The sequence below is a fragment of the Oratosquilla oratoria genome, chromosome 27 (genome assembly GCF_046742065.1).
Source record: "Oratosquilla oratoria isolate Oo_2021 chromosome 27, ASM4674206v1, whole genome shotgun sequence".
Classification (NCBI taxonomy): Eukaryota; Metazoa; Arthropoda; class Malacostraca; order Stomatopoda; family Squillidae; genus Oratosquilla; species Oratosquilla oratoria.
The window spans coordinates 43,092,215-43,114,307 of record NC_134803.1 but is presented as its reverse complement, the minus strand read 5'-3'; the positions used below and the strand labels follow the sequence as shown (position 1 = coordinate 43,114,307).

The following is a 22,093-nucleotide window of genomic DNA, read 5'->3' as shown; positions in this document are numbered from 1 at the left end:
TGGTATCATTCCAGTTATTTATTTTTCATTTATCTATGTATTTATTTATTTTGTTTAAGGTTTTGTATACACACACACACACACACACACACACACACACACATATATATATATATATATATATATATATATATATATATATATAACCCTGTCGTCGTCATCATCATTATTATCATCATCATCATCATCATCATCGTCATCATCATCAACCTCCACCACCACCATTATCACCATCATCAACCATCGCTACTCTCATAATCATGAACATCACCCTCATGCATCACCCTTATCCATCATCCTTAGTCAATACAAAGAACAGTACATTTGGAGTACAAAGGACAGTACTTTTGTCTGGAGAACTGATTCTTTATCATTTATTTGATTTTCAATGTTTTAAGTAATGCAAAATAAACATGGAATTGTAAATGCCGAGTATTTATTTGCCAATACAGAAGGAGCGAAGACTATTCTATTAAGCATATATTAAAATGATAATGAAGACCCATACCTATAAATATTATGGACTAAGTTATATTATTGTACTGAGTATATCTGTATGAACACGCATGTTGTTCGATAGTTATTTCCATGCTCATACGGTGACTAGACGAAGCCATTAGAGTATAAACCAAGTTGTTAAAACAATTTACAAATTCTATCCTGAGTTTAACATAAAATAACAAGATTTTTTTTTTTCTACTCTAAGCATATGGAGTAACGAGTCTCAGGAAAGAGGAATCGGTCCTCAGATGGAAGGCCGTGGATTTGTCACCCAAATAACGCTTTTGGGTGATCTCAAATGGAAGGGTTTTTCTTAACTTGAATTCATAACCGTGCTTGTACGATTCGCCTAGGGTGAGAATGGCTCCCGACCTCACGATCTCATCCTTGTCAATATAGTGAAGATCGACACCAAACGTCTTATCAGGCAATTGCAAAGACAGGTGAGGCTGGAATCTGTTTAGAGGAATGAGGAAAGTAAAACCGATCTTGTCGAAGCCTTCGATGGGGGTCTCAACAGAAACGTCGGCACGGAATTCGTCGTCTTTGTTGCCGAAGGTGGTGTCCACATTGAACTTGAAAGGACTTTGCGAGTCTGAGAAGACCTGTATTCTACTGACGTTAGTTTTTAGGTAGTTTGCTCCGAATGTCATCTTCTTATATCCTTTGAAAGGTGTCAGGATTTTAAGAGCGGTTGATATATCGTTTTCAGATTTTCTCTTGAACTTAAGGACGCCTGACAGTGTGTTCATGGAGTCCATGAGAGTGAGTTTTAACTTAAGGTCATTCTTGTTCTCACCATCAAGAGTAGCCTGTGCCTTGACAATGTCATTGGGAAGGTAAGGAGACTCAACACTCAGTTGAAGTTCCTTAATGTTCCTGTCAAATAATAGGTTTACCTTGTTGACTTTATGTGAAACAGTGACTTCCAGGTCTGCAATAACTTTGTCAGTGAAGTCCAGGTGGCTCTTCACGATTATATTGTTGATGTTCATGATCGATGTGAGAATCTTGCAGCTGAGAGAGATTTCTTTCTCCTTCACGGTAATATTTCCCTCAAGCTTATGATTGACGCCTGCCACAGTCACCTCAACCAGGATCTTGACAAAGTCTGGTGAGACGGACCCTTCACTATTAAACTCGAACCCGCTCGTTAGAAATGGAGATGACGCCTCAAAGTGAAGGACGTAATTGGCTGGCATCTTACTGGGTATACGCCATGAGACATTGGCTTTGTGGGTACCTTGGGAAGTAGCAATCACGAAACTTGCCTCATTCTTCTTCAAGACAAAGGCAAAAGTACGCTTGGGAGAATCTGGGACCTTAACTTCAATGTTGAATTTGACGCCAGACTCAAGATTGAGGTTGAATAGGAAGGTGTAAACTTCCTTGCTTGTGTACGTAAATTTGATGGCTATTCTATCGTAAGGTGCCGTAGGAACAACGACATCAGCCTCTACTTTATGGACGCCTTCAATGAGACTTGAAGAAAGAAGAACGTTGCCCTTGATATGTTGGTTCTCTACTTTAAGGGCACCCTCGATTTGATGGGTATGGCTCTCCACATCTACAGTGATCTTACCTTCCATGTTGGTTAGAGTCTTTAAGATGGCCTCCACTTTAAGGCTGGCGTGTTTCTTGGCCAAGAAGGTAGAATGAACATCAAGTGAAGCCACGACTTTCGAATCTGTTTTCTCATACTGACCAATAATCTTGTTGTTATTGAGAGAAATCTGAATTCTGAAGGGAGAGAATGCAGCACTGACACCAAGTTCATAGTACTGCGGAAGGCAGGATGAGTCAACGATTGCAGTACCTGTGGCCCCAGTTTTAGTGATTTCGTACTTGACCTTGAATTCATGCGCGCTGTAGGGGGACAATATCTTGAAGTTTGCCTCAACGAATTTAAATGTTTGGGCCCTAATGGAACCGGTAAGGTCAACCTCAGAGAAGGAGAAGAAAGGAGTTCTGACCTCGACACTGCCAGTATAGCCAGTAGTGATGGAGGAACCTTGTATGTCGGTCTTAATCCTGAATACATGTCCAGCCACATCAATGTTGACATGGCCGTAGATCCGCTTGTTGGTTTCTAGGTCAATTTCTGCAGTTATTCTTGGGATGTTGTACGATGGTAGTAGTATCTCTGCTCGGCCTAGAATCTTGTTTTTGTTAGCCCCCGTGAAGCGGAATCCGATATGTTCAAAACCCTTAAAAGTCGTCTCTAACTCGATTTTACCTTCAACGTATTCCATACCCTGCGACTGGAAGAGCGTATCGAGCTTAACTTTTCTGCCAAAGAGTTCTCCTTCTAGGACAAATCCTCGTTTTGTAGAGTCTTCAGGGAATCCTCCGCGCAAATTGAGCTGATAGTCATTGTAGCCGAGTTCTGTGAAGAAAGAAGTGGAAGAAAGGGAACGTTTGGCCCTTAGCCTATGTTCGCCGGTGAGGAGACTTTTAAGACGTGCTTCAATGCCATCGGAGTTGTAAACGAAGTGAGCCTCAACATCCTGATCGTTACCAACATCAACCTCAATATTAACGAAGAATTCATTTTCACTCTTGAAACCGTGTTCAACTTCGTACTCCATATCATGGTAACCTTGTTTTGGAAGACTGATCTTACCAGAATAGCCTTCCATATATCCTCCGCTTTTTGGTTTGATAGAGAAGGTAATCTCCACGTCAGGTCCATATCCAATGGTGAGGATTTGTTCTCCATTTTCACGACCTAGTCCAATGACTACTTTGTTTCCACTGCTTTCAATTTCGCTCTTGAGATAGTAGCCGTTGTTTTCTCTACTTTCATAAAGACTGTGAACTTTCAAATGATAATCATTGAGTCCTATTTCAAAGGTGCCTTCTTGCTTCTCAGGGTTTTGGAATCCTTCAAGGTGGACCAGAATGTTACGGACCATGGCGAAGGATGACATTCCCTCAAGATGAAGGTGGATATGTTCGTTGGTGCGGGCACCTTTGAGATGGAATTTTACATTGTGATCGCCAAAGCTCATTTCTATCTTAGCAAGATCAACCATCTTTTTACCCTTACCACTAATGAAATTTTTGACGTCATAGGCAGCAGCAATCCTAAGTGGGGCTTGTCCTGGCGGAGAAAATGATAAATCGAATGACGACTTCTCATTCTTAATATTGGCTGTGCCTGTGAAATTGTATTCCACACCATTCCTTCTGTAGAGGACCGTAGCAGTATCTTTACTCCAATTAGCTTTGATGAAGACTTCACTGATTACTTCGAATGGAGTGGTCAGTTTCATATCAAAAGTCTTTTCCCTTGTATCTAATTTCATTTCTAAGTGTGCTTTATTATCCCCACGGGAGTAATTCACATTCAGCGTCTTATTCTTGAGTGTAAAGCTATACTCCATATCTATAGTGATTTTTTCAAAGTTTTCGAAACTTGTTTCAACGACAACATTCGCCTTTGACTTGTTGGCCTTCAGATCCACTTGGGCTTTGTGCTCTGCAAACTCGATGCCACCTTTGAATTTGATCGCTTTTTTGAAAGTCCCGTCAATGTAAACTCTTGCATTGGGAATAGATTCAAAATGGGATGTGAATGTTATATCAGACTTGAGCTCTTCTCCATTGTAATGTCTGTTCCAGACGAGCGATAGATGCTTGTCTTCGTTGCGAGAGTAGTAGACTTCACCATGAGCGTTACTAAAGTCTCGCACATCGAAATCAGCCTTGATTGTAATATCACCTATAAAAACGGACTTGATTGCAATGTTGCTATTCAAAGTTCTGAAATCATCGCTGCGACTCCATTTGGCACGAGTGGAAGATTCCTGACCGGCAAACTTTAAAACGGCGTCAATAGACTTATCGTTATTGTTCCTAAAGTCGTGTTTAATTGTCATCTCGGCTTCTCCAAGCTCTGCTAAATGGAGGCTGGCACTGTTGTGAGAAAATTCAGGATTGAAATCTGTAAAATTAATATCATAGGAAACTTTTTCTTCGTCATGAGTTAATTCACCTTGCATCACAATCTTTTTATTGAAATCATGATTGCTCTTCAGTTTGAAATTTGTAAAGTGAGGAATATTTGAATTTCCAGAGAGTTCAAATTTCACTGTCTTTTTCAGTGCATCGTATTTGTAGTGCTCCAAGGTAATATTTACCTTGATATGTTTATACGTGACTTGTGCTCTACCTGTTACCACTCCATTTTCATCTTTGTTCCAGTCGGCCTTAATAATCAGATCAGACATATATTGGCTAATTCCCAAAGCTGCTTCGATGTCAAGATTGTCTTTATCGATAATAGTACCCTTTAATTTAAACATGATATAGTCTCCTTCTCGACCAAACTTGAAGAATGTGTCTCTTCGATTACCATGTTTGTAATGTTTCCATTGAACATATATTTTTTCACCTTGCATATTAGGCACGAATGTAAGGTCGGTTTCTCTCAGGCCAACCTTTCCTTTACCAGTGTATATGATAGGTCCGACTTGAATTGTGAAGCTGGCGTTATTAGTATCTTCAACGTTCCAGTTTCCTCCAATACTCTTCCAAAGTCTTGCAGATCTGTCTGGTGTTGTAATCCTGAGCGTAAAATCACCTGTTGTACTGTCTTCATTGTGGTTGTATTTCAGGAGGAAATTGTATAACACATCTTCCTCGGGAATGAAGTCCAAAGACAAAGTCTTTGGGTCAGAAGCTAAATCAAAGATAAGTTTTGACTTCATCGTGTGACTTTCGTGGAAAATGTTATCATGAATGGTTATATAAAATTCTCCTGTTGACGGGTTGTTGCTGTCATCTCTTTTTACATCAATCTTCATTTCCTTGTCATCACGCGAGAGTGTAATTGATATATGTGATTTTTCATGGTGGAGATGGAACATACTATGATGATGACCGCGATTGACATGAACTTTGAAGTGTCCCAGCTCTCCTTCAATATCCAATTTGAATTCCAGTTCAAAATGTTTCACGCCATTCTTCTCTACCATACAATTGGCTTCAAGGACCCTTCCAATCTTAATCTCGTAGTTCATGTTGAATGATCTCAGTGACTCGTAACGGCTCTTGATATTAATGTGACCATTTCTTGGGCTCAGCAAAATGTTCACGATGGTAGGTTCCTCAGTATGGGGGAAAAGTATATCAGTTGAGAATCTTGTCATTGCCCCTTTGATAATAAACCTAAAGGCAGAGGAGTCAGACACGAGACTGATTAGGAACGATTTCTGCATTCTGTTGTACTGTAAATCAACGTTAAGTGTCTTGTAGTTTTCGTATGGGCTATGTACCTCAACTTTCATTTCTGCACGATTTTGGGAGAATTGACCCGAACCTCGGAAAGTAGATAGTTCGTCGTTGATCTGAGCTCCGAGATAGGCATCAAATCTCTCGCGATCCAAGCGGCCATCCACGGTCAGGAACTGAACGCCATCAAACCCGCCTTTTACTTCTACGTTGAATTTAGACTTACCTCTTCCTGGTGTTATGTCAAGCTTGAAATAATTTTCGTCCCTGTGCCAATCGACTTTAATTTTCCCATCAATATAAGACCCTTCGAACGTTATTTCCTTTGAATTTGCAAATGGTGTTTTGATATCGAATTTTAAGGAATTGAAGTTTGATATAATGGCTTCTACACCACTATCATCCCTCATCATCTGGAATTCAAGGGATCGTTTACTACGGTTCAGGGAACCGATCATTTTCACGTTTTTGAATCCTTGCAGAGGCGAACGAAGATTAAAGTCAATTTTGCTACCAATGACTTTTCCCGATAGAGCGATGAGCTCTTCTCCATTCTTTTCGAGGAAAACTACCAGGTTTCTTTCATCAACGGCAAGGTCGATATTTGTATTGAAGTGGACAAGCTCCCAGCCGTGGACAGGGGTCTCAAGGTTGAAAGCAATCTTGGCGTTCTTCTCGTTGAGGGCACCACCGACAGAGACACCATAAGACTTCTTATCGAGACCAACTCTTATTAAAAGGAGTTCGTCCTCACTGTTGACATCGTATTTTGCAGTGAAGGAGGTCTTTTCGAATCCAGGGAAAGGAAGAGATGCAGACAAAGTAATCTCAGATTTGGGTACAGTTAAGAGAAGAGCTGTACTAATTTGGTAACTGACATCATTGTAGAGCACTGTCAATACGGCACCCTTCTTTTGTACGTTCCAATTATATTTCGTATCGAGAGAAAGTACGCCTAGGCTTCTAAATGGCGTTGTCAGCTTGAATGTTATGTGACCTGGTTTAAAAGTAACTCCAGTCGTGAATGTAAAGGGCCCAAATTTAAGAAGAGCTTCTCCAGTTTTGCCAACTGTGTCAATTTTAGCATTAAATTGAATTGTGTCATAACCTTCAAATGGAGTCTGGAATTCAATTTGAACATCATCAGTGGTAAACTGACCACGTGCGACAAAATTCCAAGTCTGGGTGTTCTTGTAAATCTTTAAGAATGCTTCAAGTTTCTTGTTATTCTGATCAAGATCTAAATTGTAGCTTGCTCCGAAGGCTTCAAATCCTTGAATGGGAGTTTCAATCTTAAAACTTCCGCTTTTCTTGCTGTAACTAAATTCTCCATTTAGCTTCTTAATTTGGTGGTCTTTATTGACTGAGATACCGAACCTTTTAACATCAGAAATTATATCATACTGAGCATTTATATCAAGATTCTCCCATTCATTGAATGGTGTCACAAGGACCATATTTGCTTTAAGAACCATAGGTAAATCACTTAAATCAGCATGAGCATCTAACTGAATATTTTCTCCGTTCAGTTCAGACATGAAAGAGAATTCCAGTTTGTTGTTGGTAAAATGATAGTTTCCTCCAAGAGACACGGTGGAAATTATTTGGAAAGGTGTCTTCACTTTTATGGAAACCGAACTGGGAGTAAAGTGGTAATCAGCAGTGATCTCATATCTTTTATCTTCCTTAAGGAAAACAACTTCGAGGTGTTTGGCATTGATAAATCCGGATACTTTCACAGATTTGTACCCATCGATTGGGGACTCGGTGGAAAGAGTGAACGATTTTTCACCCAGATTCAGTAGACCATTGATGGTGTATTTGCTCTCATTCTTCTCGAAGAATGCGAGGGCACTGTGTTTCATGTTAGCTTTCGTGTAGTCACCAATTACATTGATATTCTCATATCCTTCGAAGGGGGTCTTGATGGTGATAGTAAACCTATTATTAACAATCTCAGCCCCGATGAAGAACTTGTTTGCTTCGTTTTCTTTGATAAGAGAAAACTGAGCTATTTTAGTGTCGCCAGTTAAATCAACATGGCCAGCCAATACTAGAGAGGTGTATCCAATGATGGGAGTAATTACTTTTAATTTCATATCACAAGACTTGTACCCTTTTTTGCAAATGAAATTTAAAGAATAGTCGCTGGAATCATGCTTGAATGATATATGAATTGTTTTTTCTTCCACATTGGCAAAATTGGCATCTAGTTTCAAATTGAGTTTGGAAGCACTGATGATTGGAGTGGTAGTGCTGATCTCAATCTTAGGAGTCAGCTTATTCAATAACGTAAATACATTCAGGTGGTATTTGTTCGTGTTTCTTGAGAAAGTGGTGTCAAGTGTGAATTCGGAGTCAACAAGCTTATACTCTCCAGATAAGACCATCTTTTCCCAACTTGGAATGGGAGTTAACAGTTCTCCTGTAAAGGCTTGATTCTGGAAGTTGAATTTGAAAGAGTACGTATCTTTGACACCGTCCTTGTCCATCACGACCACGAAAGAGTATGGTCCAGTTAGGTCAACTTTACCTTCTATAGTTACAGAATTCCATCCGGGAAGTGGAGTAGTAATTGTTGCAACAATATGGCCCTTGAGAGCATTTTCGGGTGTAACAGACAGGGTCCAGTGATAGGTTTGCTCATTACGAGAAGTCTTGATGTCGACTGTTTTAACTTTGTCCTTCATATTCCATTTGGCCTGGCCACTCACATGATTGAAGACCTCGAGGGGTGTGACTATATCCAGCATCATCGTTGGAGCCATAAAATCTTCCAAGTTGGCCGAAGTTTTGAAAGAAAGTTGTTTTTCACCAAAGGCTGAGTTAAAGTCAATCTTTTTGTTTGTACCCTTAAGATCATATTTGGTTTCAATGGAAATGGCCTCATAGGCAGGATAAGGCGTAGTAATAGTAAGAGTTATCTGCCCTTTGCCACTCTTGATATGTGCGTTCCCTGTAACTTCAATTTTACGTTCATTTCTGAAGGCATAGGCATTTACAGCCGAATCAGAGATGAGGAGGGAGGCGCCTATGGTTTCCCAACCTGAGAAAGGCGTAGAACCCTTCACAACAACTCGTTTACCATCTAATTCTGTCCGAAGTTTTAACTCTTGCGAGGCACGTTTCATAATGATTTCCACATACTTTTCTTTCCTAATATCATAAGCAACGCTGAGGTGAAGGTCATCTATATTAGAGATGGGAGACTTGAAACTAGCATTAGCCATCGCAGTATTCAAGGAAGGGTCATATTTCCAGTTGACAGTCAAGTCCCCTTTCTTGCCATCTAAGTCTAAGGTGAAATTAATGGCATCAGATGCAACTTTACCCTGAACAGTATAGGTGTGGTCGTTCACAGTTATAATGGCGGAGGCGATAAAGGGCAAATTGGTGAAACTGTGTTGGGTGGAAAGAGAAACTTGATTAATTCCAAATGAAGGTACTTCCAAGGAGACAGACATTTTACCTTCCTTTTGTGACCCAGCCAATGTAGCTTCTATTCTTGAAGTGGTTGAGTATGTTGTAGCTAGAACAAAATGCTTGACAACGGAATCGATGTCATAGGATCCTTCCAACTGAACAGGGTATTCAAGATATGTTGTGCTAAGGTGGGCACTACATTGAACTTCATTACCAATCACACCTACTTTGAGAATCAAAGCAACCTCGTTGTCTCCCCACACAAGAGAAGTCGTTGTTGAGGCCTTTCCTTCTTGCGTATCTGTGCTCAGGTGGAAGTTTACTGGGACGAAGAAAGGTGTCTCTAGCACGATTTCCAAACTAGCTGAGTTTTCTATTACTCTGGCGGTGAGGGAGGCAAAGATTTTATTTTCTGGTCCATACTCGATAGTAAGAACAGAATTGGCGTACTGGAGGTTAATTTTGGAGTTCAGAGTGACCTTTATTTCATTGGTAAATGGTGTTTGAAGAGTAAATAATAAATCATAAAGGTCAAGAGGAGCCTCTCTCCTGAAGTGAACAGAGACTTGCGAATTAACAATTTTCTCTAACCAGGTGTACTCAAGTTCATGCTTGATGTGTGCATCAACATGTGATTGTTTGTTCTTGAAGATGTAATTGTTGTTGATGTTCAGTACGTTCTCCCAGTTGTATGCGTCATTGAAGAGAATTATATGATCGATGGCAAAGTTGGCGGAACCCTTTGTGAGTACTCCGTTGGTCTCATAATTAAACCCTTTTCTCACATGATTGAATGATAGCTTGAAATCATGGAGTTCATCTACTGTTGATTGCAGGGAAATGTTCAATTTTACATTCTTGGTAGTTAGGTCGAGGATGCCATCAGCAGTGATAGCAGTGCGATGGTTGTTGACACTAATCTCACATTTGGAGTCGAGAGAGCTGTCAATGAGTTTGTGGCTAATGACAAATTGAGACTTAATTAGCGGGCTAATTATGTTGACATGAAGTGCGATTTGATTGATGGAGGTCATCTTACCTTCGGCATGTACCTTGATGTTACCAAAGGTAGACCAGATACGGGACATTTCGAAAGCGGAGGTAAACTGTATGTTGTTGTGGGTATGAGTGATATTAGCAGTTAATGGTTTGGTAAAGGGAGTGATGAAACGAAGGTCTCCCTCAATAATAGTTGTGTCACCCATAACTGTCTTCACTCCATTGATACTGAGCATCATCTTACTTTTATCTACTATGGCTTCAGCAAGAAGAGTGATTTTGGAATCTTCCAGAATGTAGTTGACGGTAGATGCTATCTTGGGTATTACTTGGCGGTATGTATCTATATCCAAATCAAATATAATTTCATGTTTGTCGACGATATCGACATGCCCTTTCACACTCAGGTTAAGGATGTCTTCAAGACCGTATATGATTTTTGAGGTGATGGCCAGATTTGTTTCAGACAGATGATTTCTAAAGGACAAAAATAGGTCCTCGGTAAAGGGAGACTTGAAGGTAAGGGTAGACTTAATTTCTTGGTCTGTTAGAACTAAGTCAAATGTTCCCTCCGTGTGGTCATCATTCCAGTCGGCCAGTAGTTTTGATTTGACAGATCCATTGAGTTGATGGTGGAGGGATGCTTTAGCGTTTTCGTAGCCAGGAAAAGTACTAGCGAAGACTACCTCAGTCATAAGATTGTGGCTCTGGAGTGTCCCTTTATACTTCCCTGTGACGGAAAATTCAAACTGCTGATTTTCCTTCCAAGTGGCTTTGATATTACTGGTGAGTTCTGTTTCACGAGCAAAGAAGTTTACAGAAGCTTCCTGTTTTTCATATCCAGTAAATGGTGTTTCAACCATAATGGAGAATGATTTTTTCTCAGCCAGATTGTATCTTACTTCGGAAGTAATTATCTGGTTGGGTGCATATTGAGCTTGTAATTGTACCTTACCGTCTGTAATCTTGCCTCCAAGACTGAATTCATTATCAAGGTACTTGAGAGATCCATGGAAGGTAGTGGGGCTGATCTTTCCAGATATGTGCAGTCTCTTTGATTGGTCCTCGTCCTTATCCCAGAAAGCAGTGACTGCTACACTCCTCTCGTCTCCAGTTGGAACAATCTGGAAAAGAATATCGATTAAGTAGTACCTAGGGTTATTTGATATATTAGTATTTAATTGCATGGTTCACATTTTGTAACAAAAGAACCTGTTTATAAGCAGAAACTTACCTTTGCATCTAAGGAGATATGTCTAATGATATTGACGTCAAGTAAGAGGGAGGTACGACTGGCCTCGGCATTTACGGTATAGTCCTTGTCGTTCACGTTGAAGAGGAGATCAAAGTTGGCTTCATCCTTGTTGGCAACGAGGGCAGTATCAAGGATTGCTCTGTAGCCCAATCCTTCGTGTTGACCATCAATAGCCAAGTCAACGGAGGAAGGGGTAGACTTATCTTTGATATTTATTTCAGTTTCCAGTGGGTTATCTAAAACGTTTCCACTTATCTGCAATGTATAAAATTGTCCACAACAATTCAAGATAAAAGGGACACAAATGGGTATTGGGTGGGTATGAGATTTATAAAAGGTGGAGAGGGGTCTTTTGGTATCTGTATGTATGTATACAGAGTTGACCACTTTGAAGAGAAACAACCGAAGAAGCTTTCGTGTATTACATCATCATTGCAGAAATACATAATTAGAAGGTACAAACAAGCATAATATAATAGTAGGGAAAAAGGAACGTAGGCACGAGCAGGGGTTCGTATGTAGGAATAAAAGGAAAGTGGACATTACCGTGGGCAAGAAATGGTGGCCATGTTTCAATAGTAGGAGGAAAAGAAGGTGGGATACTCTCTGTGGGGACAAGGTAAGGATAAAATGTCCAATTAAAATTAAATCTAGAAATGGTCTTACAGTTGGTACATATCTGCTAATTGTAGATGTCAATGAAATGTTTAGGATATCTTACTTTAGCACCAATATCATAAACATTTCGTAATTCCTCATTGACGTCAACAATTTTGCAAAGAATTTTTTTTACAACCCTCAGTCAGTCAAATCTTTTGGCAATAACAACCTACTAGTGTTACCCTACCATACAAACTTAGGTACTGTCCCTAATTTACTTAAGAATATTGATGTAGCCTTTAGTAAAAATCATACTGTTAAACAACACCTCATAATAATTCTGCAAATTGCCAAAAAGGGTAGGTATGCAAAATTCCTTGCAAAATATGTAACCACATCTACATTGGTCATACGGCAAATGAGGTATGAGTTGGAATAAACAACAACAAAAATGTTTAAAAGGGAATGAATCAAGTGCCATTTTTAAACGCCTCAGCACCATTAATCATCCTATCGGACGGGATGATGCCATTGTAATTACTTTAAACAAAAACATAATTGTTGAATATTGAAAGTAGTTTCATTAAATCCACCCAAGATGCTAATGTCAATCTTAATCTAGGGTTGTATAAGCTAGGTAATTGTATCTCTAAAGATATATAAAATGTGTACCAACTGTAAGACCATTTGTAAATTTAATTTTCATTAGACATTTGGTCCTTACCTTGTACCTATAGAGAGTGTCCCACATTCCTTTCCTCCTATTGTTGTCATTTGATCACCAACGTTCCTTTTTTTCCCACCGTTAACATATGAACCCCTCCTCGTGCCCACGCTCCTTTTCCCTTACTATCATATCATGTTTGCTTGTACCTTTTAATTATGTACGAGTATTTTTGCACTGATGATGTAATACACAAAAGCATTCTTCTTCGGTTGTTTCTCTTCAAAGTAGTTAGCTTTACATTTCTAAACACACATTCCATTTTCTATTGCAGTATGTATGTATGTATCTATTTATGTATATACGTATGTATGTATAAAAACATGATCACAAATCAATTTTTAGATATTCTGCAATGGTATCAGCTAATCTAGATTCTGTTAGATTATGAAACAATTGGATTATTTGAGGAGTACTCTGTATGATAGTGATGAAGAGGTTCAGTACTTACCGTTGCTTTGTAGTGTCCCTGATCTATCTTCTCTAGGTTATGTTCAAAAGTAAATTCTAATTCAGGCATTTTGAAAGAGTAAAACAGCTTGTATTCAAAGTTGATGAGGTTCGCCTTTATCTTGTAGTCAAAGTCGAGAAATTCTTGCACTCTAAATCTGACTCCAGTGTCGAATTCTTCATTGTTATGGAGATAATTGTAGGACAAAAGGGTGTCGACGTTATAAGCAGGGCATTTGATAACAAAATCACTGGAGAATTCCCTTTTTTCACCTTCAATATTGTGGTGTAACCAAGAGTGTTCTGCAGTCCATACCACGTAATCTCGAGTAAGCTCAACCTTTGTTTCCAGTGACCCCGCGGCCATACTATTTTCTGCTTTGAGTTCGGTGTGTAATGTTGGGAATTGAGATGGTTTAAATTGGAAATCGAGGGAGTAAGATTTAGAACTGTTTTTACGTTCCCTCTTAAGAAGAATCGAAGACTTTATAGTGTGCTTAGCTTCTCTTGGGAAGGTATATTCTATGTCGACGTTTGAGTTGAAAGAACGATCTTCCACTTGGTAGAGGCCTTTGAAGGAAGCATCCAGAAGTGGTGATTCGAGTAAAGTTTGTAGGTCTATTTTGTGACTTCCTCCTTCAATGGCAGCTGTAAAAATACATAGCATCATTATTCTATGGCTATTTTATGAAATTAAAGTATTATTGATGTAAAAATTATGTTGCCATTGATACTTTTGTTAGAAAAGAAAAGAAAACTTACCTTGGAAAGTCAGTGGTTTTTCAAAGACTTTAGAGATTGAAATGTTGGTGAGGTACATATTCTTTACTCTGTTTCCAAGAAGAGAGCCTTCCAGATTAAAGATCTCCCCGACAGGAGATGTAATTACAAGTGTGGGCTCGTACTTGACTTCCGTACCATCAGCAAGTTTTTTAAGGGAGGAAAGAAGTGTATATTTCTTGTTTTGCCCCATCAAGACCTCTAACAGAACTTTCTTTTCCTTGGGAGACCAGCTGTAGTCGCCAAGTGCTCGGATATCCTTGAAAGGTGTGAGGATGGTGATATCGAATAAGTTCTTCTGAATCCAAGAAAGATCAAGGGAGATCTTTCGGTTGATCTTTGAGTTGGGAGTGTCAAGAAGGAGGGAGATTGCGTTTCTCTCCCACTTATATTGGAAGATATAGGAGGTGTGAGTATCAGTTTTTTCCAGGAAGACATGAGCTGCTACGGGTCCATGGAGTGGGAAGAAAGGGCTCTCGTAACTAGTTTGTGGATAGCTGACAGAGCCGCAAAGTTTAACACCTAGCAGAGAAGGGGCCCCAGTACATCCTTCAAACTTCGTTTCCTTCTGAGATAGAGCCGGAACTTCATGATCTCCTTCATAGTGGAAGAATTGGTTTTTAACATCAAGAATTTCTATTTTATCTCTAGGCATATTAAGTTCTACGTCAACAAGTTTGCCACCTTGGATGACAACTTTGCCATTGATGGATGTAGATGTATGCAATGTTGAGACCATCTTGACACCTGACCTAGCCACGAAAGCATCAATGTATTGACTGCCGGCCAGCTGAATAGAAGCTGATGGCTGGAAGTCTCCCTGGATATTGATATTTTTTAGACTTCTGGGCTGGAAAGTTCCGGACATCTTTAGTCCTACTGTTGCTGTTCCATTAAGCTTGAGCGTGATAGGGAGACCAGAAATAGATGAGAGAGAAAACTCTGTGTCAATGATGCTGAAAGACTTCAGATAATCAACATTGCCCTTGCGAACAAGGTCCGTGAGGAGATCCATAGGGTTTGAGTAATCAGAAGACTTAAAGAGATCTGCCAGACCATGGAAATGTTTATAGTACATTTCATTTCCGAAAAGTCTTAGGTAAAGGGAACCACTAGGTTCGTCTGTAGCTTCCTCAATTATAGTTGCAAGGTTTGATGTTTGTTCCTTGTTCTTCTCTTGGCGCAAATTTTTTAGGATAGCAGCAACCGTTTCCTCGGGATAGTAGCCATCTGGGCCAAAGAAACGCTCTAAGTAAGCTTCGAAGCCCTCAAAACGTCCTCCAATCTCAAAGAAATTGATAGATTCACCAAAGAGATCCATGGTTAGGTTAAGCATGGCAGAACGGGGCAAGAAGGACTTGCCGGAGAAGATGACGTTGCTTTCAACAGTAGCTCCGGTATTGATTTCATTCATGAAGAAAGAAGATTCGAAATTGCGCGAGAACTTAAGGGCAGAAGTGTTGAATTTATGTTTGAGAAAATCTTGACCGATAAGATCATGCATCCAGAGTTTGCCAGGGGCAGCCGACTCGTAGAGGTTAGTCATGTGAGTCCAAACAAAGGAGCTAACCTGGTTAATGGCCTCCGAGTTAAGGCGATCCTTGACAATGTCAATGACCTCCTTGTTAGGGCAAGTCATGAGAGCTAGATAAGAAGCGATGCGTATTTCGGAATCCTGCTGGACATCAATGAAGACACTCATGAGGTGAGATCGATCATAGTGACATGGAGCATGTCTCCAGGCCTCAAGAGCAGCAACACGGATTTCCATGTCATTGTCTTCGGTGTAGCATCGTTTGAGGACAGAAGCAGCATTAACCCATCGACCAGCATTACCAAGTGCTTTCAGAGCAACCACGATCCTCTCCTTTTCTGTTTCGGTGGAAGCATGGCAAGTGGCACCAATTTGATTTTCGATTTGACGGAGGATTTTATTGATACCCGCCTCTTTGTCACAGGCTGTGTTTGTCTTACAATAGTTGTTGATAAGTGCTGATATTCCCAACATGGCCTGTTTACTAGGAGTGGTTTCCATAGTCTGTAAAGAGAAGAGCAGGTTAAACATAGTTTAGTATACAATATGAAAAGTCTATCAGAGACATGAAAAAATATTATAGAAATGGAAAATGTTAAACTCACCGCCAAAGCATCAAAGAAAGCAGGAGTAGGGTTCTTCACTAAGGCAAGAGATGTGAACCAAACATCGGCGTCTTTCTCACTGATAAAACCATTCTTTATCAAATCACGGATTATTTTAACGGATGCGGGTGTAGTGAGAAGAGGTACAGCGTCGACAAGGAACTTGTGCTTGTTGGAGCCTTTAGCGTTTGTGAAAAGTGTGGTAAGCTGGGAGTAAGTGAGGCCTTTGAGAGTGGCTACTAATTCATAGAAGAGAGTAGGCACTTGAGGGTCAATATGGTCTTTGCTGAGTGAATCTAGCTGTTCCAGGATGTTGATAGCCTTGTCCACTTCGTTATGTGTTTTGTGGAACTTTGAAGCGTCGAAGAGGAGAGTGGAACGCTGAGGGATGTAATCGGTTCCAACGAGGGAGGCCTTCCCGATGGAAATGAAATCAAGGCGAGATACGATTTTGGTGACTACTCCATTCATGTGGTTGGAGAAGGGTCGGTATTGGTGAGTTTCCTCGCATACAGTTTCTTTCAGGATACCCTCTTCATGTTTCTGGTTGCATTTCTGTTCACTTCTGCACAATGGTATAACTTATTGTTAGTTTTGTTTTTAAATTTGAAGTTGTTGGGTTCTGCATAGGGCTGTGTAAGATGTATTTGCAATGTATGCATTACAGCTCATTATGGTAAAAGAAAGGTGAATACGTTACCTCATGATAGGCAGAGACTGAATTGGGGAGTTGGTCATGTAGATAGTAGCTAAATTGGAAGTGTGCCCAGAACGATGAGTGCAAGAATCGAAATCTTTCGTCTTGCTATAGAATGTGGCTGTGCCCTCTTGAGTAGCCACATATTCAGTCTTACATTTACCAATGATATCAGTTTCCTCCACAACCTGCAAAGTTAATTTTTTGCTTAGATAATAGTGAACAAAACGGCCACATTATGTTCACGTATCGTATATAGTTCATTTATCTTACCTTAAACTCAGGTTTGGTCATTGAGTTTTGGAAAGTAGAGAGAACGCCTCTCTTGAAGTTCAGAACCCATGATGGTTCTTCTTCTTCTCCGCATACATTCTCTACAACGCCGTTCTGGAAGGAGAACCCAAGGGGCACTCTTGTCAGAGCATCTGCAAACTCAGACGCACGGGGTGATCCATCCAAGTCAACGTCACTCAGCTGCAAGAAGAAGAAGAAGAAAATAAAAGAGTAAGTGGTGAAAACTCGGTATTTCTATTTACATGTTCTGAGTAAACATCCTTGAACGTACCCGGAGGATATATTCGCAAGGAGCAATGACGTCGATCTGTGCCTTAGACTTTATAAGGATTCGGGAATTTTCCTCAAGGGTTCCGAGGAGTGAAGTGGTCGTTTCAGTGGAGTATTCGTATACATAGCTAAGTCCTTCAAAAAAGTAAACATTATTTTAGTACAAATTTTGAGATATTTGTGAATGTGTAACAATTCATATGTTCACATAAAGATGATGGATATTGAAAGATATAACCATGACCGTATGGCAAGACCCAAAGATGTTTTCCAAATTCATTCTACTAGTGTATGTTATATAATACTGAAGCGGGGTAATGTATAGTCTAAGTACTTACCATTTTTGTAATCGAATCGGCTTGTGTCTTGGCAGTGGGATGCGCACGAGGACCGAGTGCCCGTGGGTACTGAAACAGAAGAATGACAAGTTGAGCACTGAAGGCGTCCTTGATGAATTAATTTCTACTATTCTAGAAATCAGATACCAAGAGATAAAGAGGTGATGAACTGTAATGGCTTTGAAAGAAAATTAAAAATTTATTGTGAATTTCAATCGATCTGGAATTCAACATTATGAGCTGGTAGTCTCTTGCAATGATTAATTTAAATAACTCAGATAACTTGACTATTATTCGAATCAAATTACTGCTACATAGTATAAAAGAGTAAAATAGCAGAATTTAAAGCAGATATATGTTAATGGGAATGACCATTAAACACAATATTTAGCAGTGGTGAGTATTAACACTCAGTGTTAATTGGAGAATGAATATTTTTAGTTGCTAAACAAATCTGGACTGCACCAATGGGCATCAACATTGTGTATATATATATATATATATATATATATATATATATATATATATATATATATATATATATATACATACATATACCAAAGGCTTTTCCCCCCTTACACGGGGGGTGGCCAAAAAGAAAAAGGCATAGAAACCACTCCCACCCATTCCATCCCCTACATACTCCAATCCCCTCCACCCTCCTTCCTCCCTCTCATCTTGGCACCTCCTGGATGGCGGGTCATCTCTGCATCCTGTGCACTGCCCTGGGTCAGAAGCAGTGTCGCAAGACACAGCACATCCACAGCAAAGCCGCTTCATTAATTCGGCGGCCCTCCCTCTCCGTCCCCTCATGCAGAAAAGGAGAAGACGGGGAGAAATCCCCTCGGGCTTCGTCAAATTGCTCATACATACTTCCTCACCCCCATCCCCCACCCACTCCCCCTCATGCATCACAGCATCATCTATACACAGCCTTTCTCCAATCACCCTATCTTCTGTCCTCTCCCGTCCTTCCTCCACAGACATTCCTCTCTTTTGTAATGCCCCTTTTACCACCTCTATCCATCTCATCCTAGGACGCCCCCTCATATTCACTCCTCCCACCTCTGCCTTCCATACCTCTTCTACTAATCTTTCGTCACAATTCTTTCCATGTGTCCAAACCGTCCTAATACTCTTTCATCAACCCTATCCCCCAACTCCCTTTCTACCCCTGTTCTACTCCTCACCTCCTCATTTCTCACTCTAGCTTAGTAACCCCTATCATACTTCTCAGACATTTCATCTCAAACACATTCAAACTCCTTCTCTCTTCCTCTCTTATGTTCCATGTTTCTGCCCCATACAGTGCTGTCGGTACAATCATTCCTTCATCTAACCTCTTCTTAGCATCCATTCCCAGATGTCTATTTCTCATTACACTTTTTAATCCACCAAGGCATTTACTCGCTTCTCTCAATCTACATTCTACCTCCACCCCAACTCCTCCCTTTCCTGCCACATTCGCACCCAAGTATATAAAACTGTCCACTTCCTCCAGTCTCTCTCCCTTAATGCTCACCTCCAGCCTGCTGTCACTCTTTCCCCTTGTAATCTCATCACCTTACTTTTGCCCACATTTGTCTTCAGCTTCCTTCTTTCACACACCTTCTCAAACTCTAACTAACTTCCTCAATCCCTCCTCTGATCCTACTACAAGTGCAGTGTCGTCAGCAAATAACAACTGGCTTATTTCCCACTTTTCTCCATTTTCTTTAACCATCTCCAACCCCCTACCCACTACCCTTGCATTCACCTCTCTCACCACCCCATCCATGTATAGATTGAACAGCCAGGACAACATAACACATCCCTGACGAAGTCCCACCTTTACCTCAAACCATTCACTCTCCATTTCTAATCCTAACACAAGCTCTACTACTCTCGTAAAAACTCCTAACTGCTCTTAACAGCTTTTTTCCTATCCCATATATCTGCAGTATCTCCCACAGTGCCTTCCTGTCTATCCTGTCGTAAGCCTTTTCCAAATCCATAAAAGCCAAAAAAAAAAAAACATCTTTACCTTTTCCTATAGGTTTCTCACATATCTGTCTTCCCACAAAAATCTTATCTACATAACCCCCTACCTGTCCTAAAACTACACTCTTCCTCACCAATTACTCCCTCTGTTCTTCTCCTAATCCTCTCAATCAAGTTTCTCCCATAAGCCTTCCCAACTACACTCAACACACACACACACACACACACACACACACACACACACACACACACACACACATATATATATATATATATGTATATTATATATATATATGTATGCATATATAAATATATATATATACAGATATATATATATATATGTATATACATATATATATATATATAAATATATATATATACACAGATATATGTGTATATATATACATATATATATTTATATATATATATATATATATGTGTGTGTGTGTGTGTGTGTGTGTGTGTGTGTGTGTATTGTGTGTGTGTGTGTGTGTACATATATGTATCGAACATATTGCATGAAAAAATGAGACAAAGATCAACTCCCACGCATTCACAGTGGCAGGTTTCACCGATAACTGGCATGTCTCTGGTGATGTACATGCTCAACTTCTATATATGCCTGTATCCTTTTATCTGCCACGATTGATCTAAGTTGTCTTATGAATATAATGAATAAGGCGGCAATAAGGATGCATTTCACTAGAAACTGGATAAGGATGTGAGATTAAACTACCATAACCTCTAAACTAGCCATGAACAGAAGATCCGATATATGAATTTATACAGGCTTGGGAAGTCAGGGAGTGGGAAACCCAGGACTTTGAAAATGCCTTTACTACATGAATTACTTTTTGCTCAACAGATTTTGACTTCTTTCTCAAAGGTTGATGTTATGATACAGTATGTTGGAAACCTGTGAACATAAGAACATAAGAATAAAGGAAACTGCAAGAGACCATAAGGCCTACACTAGGCAGCTCCGTGTCCATCACCACCCGTCATCCCCATCCATAAAGTTGTCTAATCGTTTTTTAAAACAACTGATAGTTTCAGGGTACACTCTAGCATATTGGCTGAAGGGATGAGCAAGAAAACAACAAAGCTTACGGAGATATTTGAACAAACCTTACGAAGGCGGTATCTAATCAAGCATCATTCAACATGAACCAAAAATGCGGAGATCTAATATGGGCATTACAGGCAGTGGAGCTGGTCACTGGGGGATACCGACTGCTTGAGTCGCTAGACGAGGGTAGGGTAAAGCGTGGTGTCACAACGGAACTAACCACATCCTACTTAGGAGGGGTAGATATACAGAGCACAGCTGTTAATCCAACTCGGCCAGGTAATCTCTACAACTATGTCTACAACCATTTCCCTCGCTTTCGTTGACTGATATAGATGCAAGCCTCGATGCCCAAGTCTTATGCCACATGTCTCCTTAGCCGTGACACAAGCCCTAATAAATATCCTTTTTAAAGTGCTCAGTGGAAATAGCCAGCCCCCTTTTATACACGAATATGATTTTATTTTCCCACAGACTTCTCTTTCCACAAAAACCGATCCCGCGTAAGCGGGTGGTCTGTCCTAGGTAGTTCATAGTCCACCCAGTCAACCAGCGGGGACAACCATTCATACGGCTAGACCAACTCTAGTGATGAGGGTTGAGTCTAAGACCAGACAATCCCCACACTGATACTAGGCGAAACAGGCGAGTAGCTGATAAATTACGAGGGCTAGTCAAGTTAACAGAAGCGTATGTGAGAAGAGAAGGTAAGTTTGTGATACTTATGCTTCAGAATAATTGACACTGGTTGGCTTGAATGTATCACAAATTTATTATCTATACATTTTGTGATTCATGTATTTCATCCACCTTATGTACATGCTCAACTTCTATATATGCCTGTATCCTTTTATTAGCCACGATTGATCTAAGTTGTGTTTGCCATCATGTGCTTCTGCTTGCCTTGAGACCAGGCACACATAATCATTTCACTTTAAGGGTTGTGTATTAAATAAAGGATATAAGTGTTCGACACTAATGATCTTACATTTTCGAACGCACTGATTGGCTTCCATCTGTCATAATTATTAATGCGTTTACCTTGCCTTATGTTTTTTTTTTTTTTTTTTAATGTAGTTCTACATTTGTACCTAACATGCAAGAGGTGAAATCAACTCACCGTAAACAACCACACACCACATGAGCATTATCGTGTCCACATGCACAAACACGTACACATATTTTATGTTCTACAAAAATTAACTCTATTTTGTGCTTTTACCTTACAGTACATCTCATTTTAGATTACTATTTTTTTCTGCCTCTCGTTAATTTCCAATATGCACAAGCACGTTCACATACTTTTTGTTCTATAAAAAATTATTTAATGTTCTACGTT

General features: G+C 39.9%; 1 protein-coding gene across 1 annotated transcript in view; it reads right to left on the bottom strand.

The window, feature by feature from the left end:
- Positions 1 to 419: 419 nt before the first annotated feature.
- LOC143039997 (uncharacterized) overlaps positions 420 to 22,093 on the bottom strand; it is a 32,082-nt gene continuing 10,408 nt past the window's right edge. The window contains exons 2-10 of the mRNA XM_076210516.1: positions 17,706 to 17,774; positions 17,369 to 17,502; positions 17,077 to 17,277; positions 16,807 to 16,991; positions 16,107 to 16,671; positions 13,950 to 16,005; positions 13,189 to 13,835; positions 11,393 to 11,668; positions 420 to 11,282 (exon numbers count right to left, since the gene is read on the bottom strand). Coding sequence (XP_076066631.1) covers positions 702 to 11,282; positions 11,393 to 11,668; positions 13,189 to 13,835; positions 13,950 to 16,005; positions 16,107 to 16,671; positions 16,807 to 16,991; positions 17,077 to 17,277; positions 17,369 to 17,502; positions 17,706 to 17,774 — 14,714 coding nt within the window. The 3' untranslated portion in view covers positions 420 to 701. The remainder of the gene's footprint in view (positions 11,283 to 11,392; positions 11,669 to 13,188; positions 13,836 to 13,949; positions 16,006 to 16,106; positions 16,672 to 16,806; positions 16,992 to 17,076; positions 17,278 to 17,368; positions 17,503 to 17,705; positions 17,775 to 22,093) is intronic.